General features: G+C 45.1%; 1 protein-coding gene across 1 annotated transcript; it reads left to right on the forward strand.

Annotated features, from left to right (window-relative positions):
- The first annotated feature begins 2,448 nt into the window (after nucleotides 1-2,448).
- On the forward strand, nucleotides 2,449-11,117 carry WFDC2 (WAP four-disulfide core domain 2). The gene is made up of 5 exons (XM_036752194.1): nucleotides 2,449-2,538; nucleotides 3,236-3,339; nucleotides 3,764-3,895; nucleotides 7,462-7,614; nucleotides 10,774-11,117. The coding sequence occupies exons 1-4, from the start codon at nucleotides 2,519-2,521 to the stop codon at nucleotides 7,611-7,613; spliced, it is 408 nt and encodes a 135-aa protein (XP_036608089.1). The 5' UTR covers nucleotides 2,449-2,518; the 3' UTR covers nucleotide 7,614; nucleotides 10,774-11,117.
- The last annotated feature ends 5,574 nt before the right edge of the window (nucleotides 11,118-16,691 follow it).

Consider the following 16,691-nt stretch of genomic DNA (forward strand, 5'->3'; position numbering starts at 1 on the left):
CTGTGTAACTCTGGGCAAGTCACTTAACCTCCGCCTCAGTTTCCTCATCTGTAAAATGGAGATAATAAATAACACCTTATCTCACAGGGTTGTTGTGAGGATCAAATAAGATAATATTTGTAAAGTATTTAGCACAGTGCCTGACACATAGCAGGTGCATAATAAATGCTTGTTTCCTTTCCTCCTCAGACATTCCATCCCTACTCTCTTTGCTTTTGCTCAGACTTTCATTCAGGTTCATATCCTTGCCTCCTCCCACCACCACCACCCCTCATTGCTAGTGCCCTCTCCACAGAAATTACTTTGCATAAATTTGGTATTAATTTTTCTATTTATACATCATTTCTCCCTGACAGAAGGTAAGTTCCTTGAGAGCAGGGCCTATTCTGTTTTGTCTTTGTATCTCCAGAGCCTAGCACAGTGATTGGCATTGTAGATGCTTAATAAGTGCTTGCTGAATTGAATTAACAGAAAGAATTTCCTCATCTATAAAATGAAGGGTTGTGCTAGATGGTCTCTGAAGGACTTTCAAGCTATAGCTCTTTAGAGCTGGAAGGGTTCTCAGAGGCCATTTAATCAGATCTGATCACTCTGACCCTGACATTTCCCTACTTAACAAGCTCTGAGGGCACTCTATTGATCTATTTATCTAGGATAAAATATGTGCTCTCCTGTTTAGCTTTTTAAATCTTATATTTGCTGCTGTTGAGTCATGCGCAACTCTTCATGACCTCATTCGGAGTTTTCTTGGCAAAGATCTTGGAGTGGTTTTGCCATTTCCTTCTCCAGCTCATTTTACAGATGATGAAACTGAGGCAGAGTCAAGTGACTTGCCCAAGGTCACACGGTTAGTGTCTGAGGCCTGGCATTCTATCTACTGCCTCACCTAGCTGCCCAAATTACCTGGCCCCTATCATTTCCAGTCTTATTGGATATTACTTTCTTTTCCTCACTCTGTGATCCAGCCAAACATGCCTTCACTCACACACCATCTCCTGCCTTCTCTCTGGCCATCCTCCATGCCTAAAATGCTCTGTTTACTAATCTCTGCTTCACAGAGTAACTCTCTCCTTTTAAGATGCATCTTAGGCACCATCTTCTGCACAATATCTTTGTTGATTCTGCCAACTGCTAGTGTCCTCACTCCCCTACTGTTTTGTGTGTGTATATGTATATATACATATTTATCAACTTTTATATTTATGCTATGTTCATTTTTATATGTACTTGTAGCTCCTCCATTAGAAAGTAAGCATTTAAGAGAGTAAGAATGGTTTCATTCCTCTTATATATTCTTATAAGCACTCTCATATATATAGTGCTTAACACAGAACCTGGCACTTAGTAGGCTCCTTGATAAATGTTTTTTGTCTTGGTGACTTGCTTGCTTGATGCTTTCTGGTTTATTAGTCTTTCCTGAAATGTGCTCAGAACTGAACACAATACTGCAGATCTGCTCCTACCTGGACAGAGTATAACACGATTATCACCTCAACAATCCCGGGCTAGAAACTGAATCCCATCTTTTTAACGACAACATTCTACTGGTCTTATAAGACACACAGTCTGAAGAACCGAAAGGAAGTATTGCACAAAGGGTAAAGGAGAAGTGCATGATACGTCTGCCCAAGCTGCAATATAATATACAGCTTGGAAGGAACTTCCAAGAAGAAAATGAGTGAAATAGTTCGCACAAATTCTTTAAGGAATTCATCACGTAGCATGTACTATGGTTGTCTCTTTGCATCCTATCCGTCATTAGACAAAAGGTATTATGAAGGAAAGGCGTGGAGTACGGTACCCTGAACAAAATAGGCAATAAAGGTTTGTCAGGGAAGGAAGGAATGCCCTTTGTTCAAGGATCTTTTCCAAGATGGAGCTGCTCGAAGAGAGTAAACCATGGGACTGCTACCAAGTGGCATAAATTTGTTAAAATTGAAAAAAATAAAATAAAATGCGGGATGGAGTTCAGAGAGGGATGGGTTGTGGAAAGAAAGTTTACTGGTCTTCCTGTAAACCACTTCTTTGGCGTTTTGCACCCCAAACCCTGACTCCATGGACTCCATTATCTCTTCTTTGTTTCCCCCTCCCCCCGCCCCATCTTGGAGGGGTGGGGTCGGGTAAGACAGGACCGAGGATGTAATACTGGTTGCCTCTGGCTCTGGTCTGGTTTCCGGGTTCTGGAGTGGGGCGGGGGGGGGGGGGGGGGGGGGGAGAATCCCGAAATTCCGGGATTCCACAGAAGGAGGGGTGAACAATAGGGTCCCTTTGAGAGAGGCCTCTTTCTTGCACCACTAGGTCAGTCAGTGCCCACAAAACGGAACCCACCGGCGAGAACCGGTCGCCGGAGGCTTGGTGTCTGCCCTCTATGTGCCCCTGCCCGGGAGCTGAAAGCCTGTCTTGGGCTTGTCGCTCCCTCCCCCCCATATATGTTGACTGTTCCCTGACCTCAGAACAAACAGAAGCCTGGCTTGGTCACCTCCTAGCTGCCGTGGGAACGGCCCCTCCCTGAGCTGGCATGTCCTGGCGTCCCTGGAGGTAATCAGCGGCTAAGCACACCTGAGCGGGAAGTGGGGGTGGGGAGGAGCTTCTGAGCTCTTTCTTCTAGCTGATCCCACTCTTCTGGCTGATCCCCGAACTTGTGGGGCAGGACCACGTGATAGTGTCCCCACTCCCCACAAATACTAAACCACTGGGAGCCAGACTCTCTAGTCTCCCCACTGGGGTTCTTTCCCATCTCCTGCCCTATTCCAGTTATTCCTCTAGTGTTCCCCTTGTTCCTAGACCATAAGGGTCCTGGTAATGGGGAAAATGAGGCCCAGGAGCCTAGAACGGGAATCCAGGAGTGCTTTGGCACTCAATTCAGTTCAGTCCCAGAGTCCAGGACCTATACCCCGACAGCTCCTCTAACCTTCAAAGGATGGAATTCAGCAGTCCAGGGTGAATAAGGGGGTTACAGGACCTGGGGACTTGGGGGTGCCCCAAGTCCGGCTGGGCTTGAGACCGCTAGGCCAAAGAACTGCATTTCCTGGTTCCTACCTGGGCCAAGAAAGACACCCGATCTTGGGGGATTGTGAAATGGAATGAGGTGGCAACCGGACTTCACCATCCTCTTGCCCCCACCCAGTCCCCCTCCCCTCAGCTGGCTCCATCCCCGCCCTCGCTTCCGCCCCGAGCGTCAAGCTCTCGCTGTTTAAATCCCCCACCGGGAAGTTCATATCTAGATCCCTTGCAGCACCACAATGGCCAGCAAGCTCGCCCCCTTCTCGGCGTTCTTCGGCAGCCTCTTCTTCTTGTCCTTCCTGGGCCCGACCCCTACCATCGGTCAGAACGACACTCGTAAGTACCAAAGCTGCGAGAGGGCAGGGGTTACAAGGGAGTGGGATCCAACATGACTTCAGGGTCGGTGGGAGGTGAGGGGGCGCCCCTGGACCTGATATGGGGACCTGGGGACGGGAGCAGGAGTCTGTGGGACCACTCGCCGGCCGGGGATGCATTGACTTCCCAGGGAGATGGAAATGGGGGACAGGGGTTTAGATTTGTCCCATGGGTGTTGGTAGAAAGGGGTTGGGGTCCGGAGATGGGGGACCCAGAGGCAGCAGGTGAAGTACCTGGGAGCTGGAGATAGAATAAGATTCCTGGGGTACCGGGAAGCAGAGAAGAAGGAAATCCTGGACCTCGAGCCGGAGATCCAGGATTTCGGGCTGTAGGTGAGAGTTGGTGGGTGGGGCAGTCCCTGACCTCCCTTTGCTCTTCGGAGCAGAAAAGGTAGGGGTGTGCCCAGATGTGCTTGAGATCCCACACTGCCGGGTTGAATGTCGCACCGATGGAGACTGTCCCGATGTCCTCAAGTGCTGCACAGTTGGATGCGCGTCGCTTTGCGTAATCCCCAACGGTAACCTGCCCATTCCCCCTTCCCCGCCTCTCAGGGCTCTGGAGGCCCCCAACTCCCCAGCCTCCCTAGCCAGGGCTCATACCCAGCTGTTCCTCAGTCTGGGGGGGGTACCCTGAGAGGAGCGGGGGTATGATTTCAGGAGATCTGTCTCCTCAACCCTTCAGAGTCCAGCGTGGGGGAAGAACACAAAGTCCCCAAAAACCTTCGCTCCCCTGCCCCAGGTTTGTCTTCTCTCAAGCAAGCCTTGTACAGCCCTCCCTAGGCTCTGGTGCGTGGCTGTTTCCGGGCTCACACAGCTGGGACATTGTTCCCAGAAAACCTGAGGTGGGTGGCAAGGCGACACACCTGGGGGGCGGGAGGAGGCGGTTCGGGAAGCGTCCAGGCCGGCTGAAACCGACGGGTTCTGCCTACTCCTACCGCAAACTCTAACAGCAAAGTATTCAGATCCCAGTCTGATCCTTGGGAGCAGGAAGAAGCATCCTAATCACCTGGCTGCTCTGGATCAGAATCCAGTTGTGGGGAGGGAAAGACAAAAGGACAGGATTGCGTCATTTCCCTTGTAGAGATCGTGTAGTCTAACCCTAATTTTCAGAGGAAGAAACTGAGAGGGAATGACTGGTCCAAAATCAGTAAGAGAATTGAAGTTAGAGGACCTACTTTCAAATGAGAGCTCTGGGATTACCAGACTGTCTCGTTTCCAGCCAGAGTAGTTTATTTTCTGTATCTATTCACCAGAGTTTACCTCAGTACCTGGTTTATACAATAAGCATTCAATAAATGCTTGCTGGATTGAATTGAATACTCAGAACCAAGGAACTTTTGGGTTCCCATCCTTTGCTCCGGAGCTTCATTTCCCCCAATCTTTCATCCCCACTCTGAGGCTTCCTGAAGAGCTGAGATTGGGGCATGCTAGGAAAGGAGCTAAAATAGGCAAGAGTTAGGGAAGGGCTCCAAGAAGTGGGGTAAAGATACCCTGGGACGAGTCACTTAACCTCTTTAGTTAGGGAAGCCTCCTCCTCCTCCTCCTTCTAGGGAGGGTGGAGAGACACCTGCAGAACCTCCCCCCACACCCTACAAGACCCCTAACCTCTTTGTTCCTTCCTTTTCTCTTCCATAAAAAAGCTGGACTAGTGGACCTCCTAACGTCTCTTCCGCCTTTAAATCTATGATCTCAAGTAATAGCAGAGTTGCCATTACAGCCCATTCAAGTCCATTTTTCTTTCCATTCCATCAAGCTGCCTTCTCAAAGTTAAATAATTAGGGACAGTTATAAGTTAACTAGAAACTGGGGGTGAGATTGAAATCAACAGAAAATTAGACCTGAGAGAGCTGGGAGAGAAGAAAGAAAGAAGATGGTTCTGAAGCTCCTCCCTAGAGGTAATGGCTGTTGTCTCTAAGGCAAAAATGGGTAAACTAAGGCATGAAGAGGGAGCAAGGAAAGTCAGAAGTAGGCTCCTGCATTAGGGCCAGGAACCTTTTTCCCATCCTAGACTAGGTCTCCTCATGTCATGGGGCGAGTAGGATCTTCCGCCCTTAGTTGATGGTGGCCCTGGGGAATGTAAAGGACATCTTTTCACCTAGCTGGGGAGAATTTACCCATTTCTGCTAGTAAGACAAGGAGGTTTTTTTTTAAATGAAATTTAGGTATATTAATAAATGGTGGAGGAGATATGCAGAGGAGTGGGTGGGAGTGAGTGTTTAGATGTGTACAAGGATGTGTGTGTGCATGTGTGTGTATGTGAATGATTGTGGGTCCCTGTATAAGTTTAGATGAGTGGCTGTATCTATGTAGGTTGCGTTGAGTATAGGTTAGGGTTACTGGGGCTATGTGTGGGTGAACTTAGAATGTATAAGAGTAGGTACATGTGTTGTGTTGATAAACATGAGTGTGTGAATGTATGTGGGGGGATGTTGGGGGCGGTAAGCACAGATATCAGAGTGCGGGTCTTAGAAGGCTCTTTGCCAACCTTAATGTTCAAGGCAACTCCATCTCTGAGTTCCTATACTGGGGAAAGGGAAGCCCTTCCTAGGAACTGGGATTCTTGGGAGCTAGCAAGCATTGCCTAAAGTGCGGGGTTTGGACTAGATGACCTCTCAGGTCTCTGCCAGCTTTAAGTCTGTGATTTCATGATCCAACGTACCAGACAGTTGTTATTCCATCTATGCCCAGCTCTGTGCTGTGAGGAGATAAGAAAAGCCCACCTTAGCACAGGGTTTGCAAACTGAGTACTAAAAATTGTTCGATGAGCAAATAGATAAAGATAGTCAGGACTGACTCATAGCAGCCCTGTGAAGGAGGGAGAGATGGTCCTTGGCCCCCTCTTTTGGGGCCTCTCCCCAATACTTGAGGTGCTCATTGTTCCATTTTGATAACTCTCAATAGATAGATAGATAAAGTATTTTTTACTGTGGTCCAGGAATTGTTTTAAGTATTGGGGTGCAGAAAGCAGAAAAGAGAATCCTATCCTCAAGGATCTTATAGTCTGATGGGGGAAGATAATACCTGAAGGGGAGCTGGGGAGTGGAAGGTGTGGGGAGAAGGAGGATAAGACTTCTGGAGAAGGGCCAGAGAGTAAGGAGTGGAACCAGGAGTGAAGCAACCACACCTTATAAATGATGGTACTGGACACCTTATAAATAATGGTCCTAGATCCTAGAGTGTTGGAGGGTAGAAAAGAGTAGAATTTAAAGCATAGACTGGCAGAACTGAAAAGGACTTTAGAGATTGTTTGGTCCAGTCTCCTCATTTTACAAAAATTCAGAGAAGGAAAATGACTTGTCCAAGGCTACTCACTTGCTTAATAATCTAGCTGGACAAGAATTTGTTTATGGATTCCCAGTCCAGGATTCTGTTTACAAACCCTATGATTTCCCTGTGCCTTCCTCTATCCAGATCTGTACTAGGAGAGGCTTTGCTGTCAGGTCATCTACTGATAACCGTTTAGGTATTGACTTCCCCTATTAGAGTGTAATGTCCTTGAGGGTAGGGACTCTCTTTCTGCTTCTCTGTGACAATGTCCATCCATGGATCTCCTTTCCTGAAACTTCTCAGTTTCATTTCAACCTGTGGGATAAAAGTACTATCTCCAGGGAATAGGTAGAAGGTACCTTCTAGAAACCATAGAATCATACCAAGAAGGCATCATGACTGTGAGGACAGTAAGGTCTGATGAAAGTATTCATGGTTATTAGTTTTTAACATCCATTTAAAAATTTTGAGTTCCAAATTCTCCCTCTATCTGAAGCCCCTTCCCCAGTCACTGAGAAGGCAAGAATATGATATCCATTACACATGCAAAAACATATTTCAATATTAGACATGTTGCCAAAAAGATTATTATTTTAATACTGTGCCCCCACAATTCTATGGTGCCTTTCATTTACAGAATGCTGTTTTCATAATAGACTCTAAGTGGTAGAAAGTTCAGATGTTAACCCCATCATTTTTGCACTAGACCCATCCTCTTCTAATGTTAAATTGGGGGATTTAAGGCTATGTATCTGCCAGGGAGCTTTGCCTAGACTCCAGGTTTCAGGAGCTTCGCTCCCTCTCATTCTTTCCCCAGAGAAGAAGGGTAAATGCCCTATTAATGACAGTAGCATCTCTTTGCTGGGGATTTGCAAGGACGAGTGCTATGGCGATTCTGATTGTTCTGGCTCACTCAAATGCTGTATCAATGGCTGTGGAAACCGTTCCTGCGTCAAACCTGGCCACTGAGGTGGGTGGGGGTACAAGGGGAAGGGGGCTGGGCAAAGGGAAAGTCCTATGGGGGAGGGGAGGGAGGGAATGACCATTGTTTTTTAGGGTCTTCTATGTGTTAGGCACTGCACTGAAATGCTTTTACAAATATTATCTTATTTGATTCTATGGCTCTCTGGGTGGTGGGAAGGCCTTGAGGCAATGCCGGGAGAATTCAGGTGGGAACAAAGAATTGGACCCTTTTTGGAAGAGTCCCATTTTCCAGCCTCAGATATTTTTCTTTGGAAAGAGCCAAGGGGGAATCCTTGTCTAGGGGACATTGGGAACCCTTATGGGCCGAGAAAGCCAGACAGCATGGTATAGAAGAAAATGTCCAATGGGATGTGAAGTGAGACTACCCAGGTTTGGGGATTCACACCCCTAGGGTTTGTATCACTACCTCATGATGTGGCCTTCAGGCAGTCCCTTAACTTTTCTGAGCCCCAGTTTCCTAGTGGGGGAGGCTCCCATGACCCTTAAATTCTCTCTAACTCCAGGGTCTGGGATCTCTGGTCCTTTGGAGATGGTGCTGGAAAGAATTCATTCAGAAAGAGCTGTGTGAGCAGGGGGGTGGGTGATGGTAAGAAGTAACAGGGAGGGGTCTTGGCTTTGCTGCTTCCCAAGGATGGGAGCTCTAGCAAGCTAAAGATTTAGCTTTCTCTGGACTTATATTTCCATTTTTTTTTCTGAAAAAAAAAAAGATGAGGCTGAACAGAACTTACAGCCTTTACTGCTTCAGTATCTGATATATGGGGCCTCCCTGAACAGACTTGTAACCAGAAGAACTTGCTCCAAAATCTGTCAATGCCCCTGCCTTGCTCTGGGACTCCGAGCAAGTCACTTAAGCAAACTGGGCCTCAGTTTCTTCATCTGTAAAACGAGGATAACAACATCTCATTACCTACCTTACAGGGTGGTAATGAAAATTAAGTATGTTAAAACCTAAAGTGCTAAATAAAGGAGACCCTTTTTATTAACTTTGTTCCAAAAATAGTTTTTGCACCCATGAATTAGTAGGTCACTTTTGTTCAGCCATTCAGTTGTGTCTGACTCTTCGAAACCCCATGTGGAATTTTCTTGGCAAAGATACCGGAGTGATTTGCCATTTCCTTCTCCAGTGGATTAAGGCAAACAGAGATAAAATGACATAGCCAGAAGTGTCTGAAACCACATTTGAACTCAGATCTTCCTGACTTCCTGAAACTAAGTGGCACAGTGGATAGAGTGCTGGGTCTGGAGTCAGGAAGACTCGTCTTCCTGAGCTCAAATCTGGCCTCAGACACTTGCTATCTGCGTGACCCTGGGCAAGTCACTTAACCCTGTTTGCCTCAGCTTCCTCATCTGTAAAATGAACTGGAGAAGGAAATGGCAAACCATTCCAGTATCTTTGCCAAGAAAACCCCAATGAGGTCATGAGGACTGATAAATGACTAAACAACAACTTCCTGACTCCAGGCCCAGCACTTTACCCACTAAGCCATCTAGCTGCCTCTAGTAGGTCACTAGATTTATATAACTGACTATAGGCAAATGTGATCCTTGGCTCAATCATCAAGGTGGCATAGAGGATTGTGTCCTGGCCTTGGAATCAGGAAGACCTGAGTTCAAATCCTGAACTTAGTTTGGTGACCTTGACACGCCACTTAACCTCTGTAATAATAGCATCTAAAAGGGTTATTGTGATGCTCAAATGAGATAATATAGGTAAATTGATTTCAAATGATAACTATTATTGTATGTAAATCTTATGAAAATGATGATTAAAGATGAATATAAGTGATGGCTCCAGCTGGGGACTGGCCTTCAGTCACTTGCCACCTCTGTCCTAACTTCCTACATTGGGGGTCCCCTGGCGGATGCCTTCCAGTGGCCTTGAAACGAAAGAATCAGCCTCATGGTCACAACTCACTTCAGTATTTTGCTTTATATTAGTTTACAAAGCACAATAGTGACAACGCCTCTGTGAAGGAGAGAGGCAAAGGCTTAAGGAGCAAAGCTGAGTCTCAGAGAGGAGAAGTTACCTAATACAGTGTCAGGAATGGAGAAAGAGCTGGGGTTAGACTCTGGCTCTCCTACTTATTCCCTGCATGACCTTGGGCAAGTCACCGAATCTCTCGGGCCCTTCATTCTGTATCTATAAATGCCTCGGACTTGAATGCTTCCAGCTCTGAATCTCATTGGTCCTATGAAAGGGCAGAGCTAGCGCCTTGAACTCAGGTCCCTTCACTCTGCTGCCTCTCTTCCCCAAAATAATCCTGGTTCATTTTCAACGATGCTCTTCGGTTCATAAAGCGCTTTCTTCCCAGCAAACCCAGGAGGTCAGGAGCGTAAGCAAGCATAGATTTCAGAGCTAGAAGGCAACTTCTAGCCCAGCACACCTTCACCTTGCAGAAGAGAAAACCAAAGCTCGGGGAAGATGGGATTTTCCAAAGGCTACATGGGTATGATAAGTAGCAGAGCTACCATCTGAACCCAAGTCTTCTGACTCCAAATCCAGTGTTCTCTTCACCATAACATACTATCCCCGCTTCACTGAGGAGGTAAACTGAGGCCCAGAGAGGGAAAGGTATCATCGTTGCTGTTCAGTGGTTTCAGCCGTGTCTGACTCATCATGACCCCATCTGGAGTTTGTTTTTTTTTTTTTTTGAGGGGAGAAGGCAGGGCAATTGGAGTTAAGTGACTTGCCCAAGGTCACACAGCTAGTAAGTGTGTCAATTGTCTGAGGTCAGATTTGAACTCAGGTCCTCCTGACTCCAGGGCCGGTGCTCTACTCACTGGGCTACCTAGCTGCTCCCTGGGATTTTCTTGGCAAAAATACTGGAATCGTTTTGCGATTTCATTCTGCAGCTCATTGTACGGATGAGGAAACTGAGGTAAACAAAGTTAAGTGACTTGACCTGGGTCACACAACTAGTAAGTGTCTGAGGCCAGATTTGAACCCAGGAAATTGAGGCTTCCTGACTCCAGACCTGGCACTGAGGCCGTCTTGTCCTGAACAGGTGTCTCCTCCACAACATCCCCAACAGGTGTATTCATTGAATGATTTCTTTTGAATACTTTCAGTGAGTGGGGAACCCCACCCACTGAGGCAGCTCATGCCATTTTTGGATAATTGGAAAGATATTTGCTCTTGCCTTAGGTTTGACGTGAGTCATTAAGTTGGAACAAAAGTCACCCTGATCCTGGGAGCTCCTGGACTCTTTAAAGTTATACTGAAAGTCACAATGATCCCCCCAGCACTTCCTGACAAACTGCTGGAGCACAAGGCTTCTGGACCAGCTGTCTCTGGATCTGATTATTACCCGTCTTTCCTACCAGCACCTGGACAAACTCAAGAGAGAAAGCTGCTCACTGGCCTATCCTCTGCTCTGTCATCTGCTGGGTCCTGGGACCCCATGCGGAATCAGCCTCTCCCTTCCCTGCTGGGCTTCAAGCTTTCTTTTGGGGGCTGATCATGCCTAGCCAGTGCATCAATAAAAAGATTGGTCCCTATACTAACAGGACTGTGACCTCTTGTCTTGGCAGCCTCCAGAGATGTGGGTGGGTTGTTGTTGGGATTTTGGGGGGGGGGAGGTCTTGGGGAGGTGGAGAAATAGGAGCAGTTAAAGAAATTGGGTTGAGTATGGGGCTGTATCTTGGGCAAGACTACAGAGCTCCAGAACCCCAGGAAGAGTAGAAACCCCACAAGTCACCCTGTTTGGTGCATCCCTTAGAGGGAAGCTCCTCTATAACTTCCAGGTCAGGTGGACATCCAGTCTCCTTTTGAAGACGATTTGTGACTGCCTTCCCAGGCCAATCTACCCCATTATTAGAAAGCTCTAAGTGGAAGCTATTTCTTACATCAAGCCAAAACAGACCCCTGTAACTATCCCAACTCCCACCCCTTTCATTGCAGAGTACAACTAATCTCTCTTTTAGGATGGCCCTTCAAAAACTTGAGGACATCAATCAAAACTCCCTTAAGTCTTCTCTTTCCCAAGATAAACACCTCCAATTCCTCCTAGTGATTCTCAGATGCCCTAGGTATAAAGCATGGAACAGAGAGTGCTGGCACACTTGGGCGTATCCAGCACAGGGTCTATATACGTTTAGGCACACGGCGTCTTTTCTAATCCTATCAGCATTCTGGTTGCCCTTCTCTGGACTCCTTCCAGTTTGTTAATGGCCTTTCTAAAAGTACCAAGCACTGAATACAATGCTCCACATATGATTTGTATAGGATAGAGGACAGTGGGACCATCACTGAGAATCATTAGCTTTTTGATTTGGGCTGTTTATCTCTAAAGAAGGGAGACAGCCAATGAAGACAGAGGGTTATATAAAGTTTGCTTTAGGGCTGGGTCCCGTAATTTAATCTCACCCATAATAGCCTGTAAAAACTGAAGATGGTGAGGAAGAGCTGTCTAAATGAGGCCAATCTCTCAGCATCCCCTAAATCCAGCCTAAATGGCAGACTTGCCTGGGGCTGCACAGATGGAGATGGGATGGGACCTGGGGGAGTCACTAGATCCCTATGGGTTACCAGAATTGGGGGCTCATTGGTTGGTCCTGCCGAAGCTCCTTGATGCCAGTCCTACTGCCCACTGCTCAGACCCTGCCATCTCCCAGGGCACAGTGCCTGAGAAATGAGGCCACGCAGTCAGGTGTCATGAGGTTGGGGTGTGTTTCCAGTTGTGTTCAAATGGTGGCAGCACAAACCCATTGAAACCCTACATGAGTGTGCTTTCCTTGGTTTGTTATCTTTTCCCTTGTCCCAGCTTAAAATGAGGTGACCCTCACCTCCCTGGTTTTGTTTAAAATGTGCACTCATGTTTTATCAGTACAAACTGTAGTGCCAAGTTAAACAAGGCAAACAGTTAACGACTCTTCACAGTTCACAAGGTTTAGTTCCCATAGCTCACAGAGGAGTGTCTTTGTACCTCCAAGAAGCATTTTGTCTCTGAACAGGCAGCTCACAGCATTTGTAGATAGATCTAAAAAGTGACTAACCCCTGGTATGAGATTCCTAGAAATTATTATTAAAAATAATGAACAAATATGGAATTAAAAACTACTAAGACATTCTCTCTAATTTTTACTTTACAATAGATTTCATGAGGAGTCTTACAAAACACAGTTTTGGTTTTTGGTTTCAATATATGCTTCATTGCATGCCTTTAATGAATAGATTATTAAGTGTGTAAACAATTTTTTTTTTGAGGAGAGTCAAGACCTGGGATTTCCTTGATTCCTGTTCAGGAAAGTCCCTCTACCAACTCAGAATTGTTCTGGATTTTTACTGTTAAAGAGCCACCTGGGGCACTGAGAGATTGTTATTAGCCCAGCTATATCATTGCAAGATTTTGAAGTCTGCTTGTAAGAAACAGGGTATATTTCACATAGGTAATACATGGTTCCAGACATTAGAGATAGTTCACACAACAGCACCAGTATGGCAGTAAATTTTTGCCAGATAAAAACAAAACAAAAAATATTTATCACCCATATATCATAATGCCCAATGAAAATTATATAAATTTAATAGAATTGATAACAGGAAATATAAGGGAAATAAATTCAAAATGATTGTGGAGGTCATTGTTTTAAAATAGAACTTTTTTGTTTCATTTTTTGATTTAGGAAAACAAAAATCAATATAATTTTGTCATCCACCAATTAGCAGCGCTTTCCAAACTATGCTTCAAATAATTGGTATTTTCAGCAAAAGGATGGCAGGATATCTTCGCTGATGTCTATAAAGTACAATTTCTTCAGCAAATTCAGCAGGAGTTGTTGTGGGGGAAAATGGACTCTCTCGGGTAAAAAATATTAGAAAACAAGTCTGTAAAATCTTATTGAATAAACGAAGGACCTACATTTAAAAAAAATAGTATTTTTACCCAACTACATGTCAAGACAACTTTTAGCATTTAATTTTACAAGAGTTTGAGTTTCAAAATTTTTTCCTTCCCTCCCCTTCCCTCTACCTAAAATGGTACGCAGTTTGATATAGGTTATACATGTGCTATCACGTAAAACACATTTCCGTATTACAGTTGTGAAAGAAGAAATAGATCAAAAGGGGAAAAAAACCACAAAAAAGAATAAAGTAAGTGAAAACAGTATGTTTTGATCTGTATTCAGATTCCATCAGTTCTTTATCTGGATGTGGATAACATTTCCATCATGGGTCCTTTGTGCTTCTCTAGGACCTTTGTGTTGCTGAGAAGAGCTGAGTCATTCATAGTTAGCTGATCATCGCGCAATGTTGCTGATGCTGTGTACAATGTTTTCCTGGTTCTGCTCATTTCATTTTGTGTCAGTTTATACAAGTCTTTCCAGGTTTTTCTGAAATCTGCCTGCTTGCTATTTCTTATTGCACAATGGTATTCCATCACATTCATGTATGTTTCATGGCTTGTTTAGCCATTCCCCAACTGATGGACATCTCTTCAATTTCTAATATTTTTTTGCCACCACGAAAAGGGCTGCTGTAAATAGTTTTGCACATATAGGTCCTTTTCTTTTTTATGATGTCTTTGGGATACAGATCTAGTAGTGGTATTGCTAGATCAAAGGGTATGCACAGTTTTTAGCCCTTTGGGCGTAGTTCCAAATTGCTCTCCAGAATGGTTGGATCAATTCACAACTCCACCAACAGTGCATTAGTGTCCCAGTTTTCCCATGTCTTCTCCAACATTTATCATTTTCCTTTTTTTGTCATGTTGGCCAATCTGATAGGTGTGAGGTGGTACCTCAGAGTTGTTTTAATTTGCATTTCTCTAATCAAAAATTATTTAGACCATTTTTTTTCATATGCCCATAAATAGCTTTGATTTCTTCATCTGAAAACTGCCTGTACATATCCTTTAACCATTTATCAACTGGGGAATGGCTTATATATAACTCACTTCTCTATATATTTGAGATATGAGGCCTTTATCGGAGACACTGCTGTAAAGATTGCTTCCCAGCTTTCTGCTTTCCTTCTAATCTTGGTTGCTTTGGTTTTGTTTCTGTAAATACAAAATATGTATAATATAATATAATAGTACATAATAGATAATATAATAGTATATAATATATAATATAATCAAAATGATTTATTTTATATTTTGTAGTGCTCTCTATTTCTTGTTTGGTCCTGAGCATGTAACTCACTTAACTTCTCCTTTAAGAATTTGAATGCTGTACCACTTGGTGCATATATGTTTGGTATTGCTATTACTTCATTGTTCATGGTACCAATGCACTTCCTACTGTACAATGCTGCTGAAGTAGGAAAAGAAAACCTGAAATAAATGAGAGGTATGCCATTACAATTCAGTAATGAGGTGAGGGGTTAAAATCCATACATATCCTTTGGCAGGTAAGGCAGAGATTGCAATGAGAAATGGGTGATGGGCACTCTTTGGCTGACCTTTGATTCAGAGGGAAGAGAAAGTATATGGATGTGAGGCTTACTCCTCCATCTGGACTTGAATGTCGCTTCCTTCCTAGCCTTCAGTGACATATGAAGCTTCAGGGTGATGGGAGAGGTATAGGACAGAAATGGCATTTGGTTCTCTGTCTCTGTCTCCCCACTCCTCCACCTGTTCCCTGAATTACTCGTTAATCCTTTGCTTTCTTTCCTTCCTCTCTTTTCCTCAGGGATTCCTGCAGGATGGAGGCAAGAGGGAAGACTGCGGTCACAGGCAGCCCATACTCCATTGCTAAGAGAGGTGGCAGCAGCCCTTGGCAGGAGCTCACTCTACAGACCCCCAGGGGAAGGCTCCTGGCCAGCCAAGAACCCAATCATCTACTCTAGTGGGGGAGACTGGCAGACCATGGGCTTGGGGCCAGGCCAGCGGAACAGATTTTCCACAGATTCAAGCCAGGAAATCTCTGCCCAGAGAGCAGCCACAACATTTATCTCATCCAAGGGCAGAGTTCCCACTGGCAAGGGAAGGGAATGGACTAGACTAGAGAGAGTCTAGGGACAACTGCTTCCTACCAGGCTAAGAGGGAAGGGATGCCTCTTCCCATCTTGTATTCATAGTGCTGAGGCCCTTCTATTCATGACCAGCAGTTCCCTTCATCTCTAGGCTAGTCAGCTTCCTATTTCTTAGTCTCTATGGAAAAGAGCAGGGGAGATAAATGTGCTCCAGTAGAAAAAGCTCTAGATTTGGACTCAGAGGATGTGGGTTCAAATCTTGACTCTGCTACTTACTGCCTTTGTGACCTTTGGCAAGTTACTCAAAGTTTTGGGTCCTTAGTGTCCTCAATTTTTAAACAAAGGCATTGGACTAACTAGACAAACCCCAGCTTGAAATCTATAGTCTTTTTCAGAGTTTCTAAAGTCATGAACTCTAAGAAGCATTGACTTTGGAACCCAAAATTTTTTTCTCTGTGAAGGAAACCTGTATCATCTGTGTTTGTTTCTTTCTTCCCTTCCTCTTGGAGCATGCTTCTTCCTAGGGCATCAGCATTCAGGAGGTGAAAAAGATTTGATAAGTTCTGGTCAGTGGCTTTAATTCATGCCAGAAATTCTACCCCTCTCCTCGGGGGAGCACTAGGTTAGAAAGAGAAGACTTCTTGATGACAACTAAATGGTTTGGTAGACCAAGCACAGATCTGGGTTCAAATCCTCACTCTTCTCTGGTTATGTGTGACCCTGGACAAGTCACTTTACTCCTTGGAGCCTCAGTTTATCTATCTGTAAAATGGGGAGTAGGCCTCGAATGATCTTTAAGAATCCATTCAGCTCCAGTAGTCCAGCCTCTCAGGCCTTGGCAGGTGGGGCCCCCCGACCCACAATAACCCTGAGGACAGAAAATTTCTTCCAGCACAAAATCTGGCAATACTGATGATGTCCAAAGTCTACCTACTGCTCTGGGCCCTCAGGTCCTCAGCTTCCCTTTCTTCCCTTTCCTCTTTCCCTAATCTTCTCTGCTTTTCCATATCTTTTCTCCTCCCCCTTTTACAACTTAGGCAAATTACTGGTTCTTTGGGTCTCTGTTTCCTCATCTGTAAAATAAAGGGATTGGACTAGAATGCCCCCAAAGTCCCTTCTTAATCAAAGACCCTCCGATCCTCCAC

The sequence above is a fragment of the Trichosurus vulpecula genome, chromosome 3 (assembly GCF_011100635.1).
Source record: "Trichosurus vulpecula isolate mTriVul1 chromosome 3, mTriVul1.pri, whole genome shotgun sequence".
Classification (NCBI taxonomy): domain Eukaryota; kingdom Metazoa; phylum Chordata; class Mammalia; order Diprotodontia; family Phalangeridae; genus Trichosurus; species Trichosurus vulpecula.

Coding starts and splice junctions, on each gene's coding strand:
- WFDC2 (XM_036752194.1), top strand. CDS start 2,519: ATGTCCTGGCGTCCCTGGAG. Junction 3,340..3,763: donor CATCGGTCAGAACGACACTC/GTAAGTACCAAA, acceptor TCTTCGGAGCAG/AAAAGGTAGGGGTGTGCCCA. Junction 3,896..7,461: donor GCTTTGCGTAATCCCCAACG/GTAACCTGCCCA, acceptor TTCTTTCCCCAG/AGAAGAAGGGTAAATGCCCT.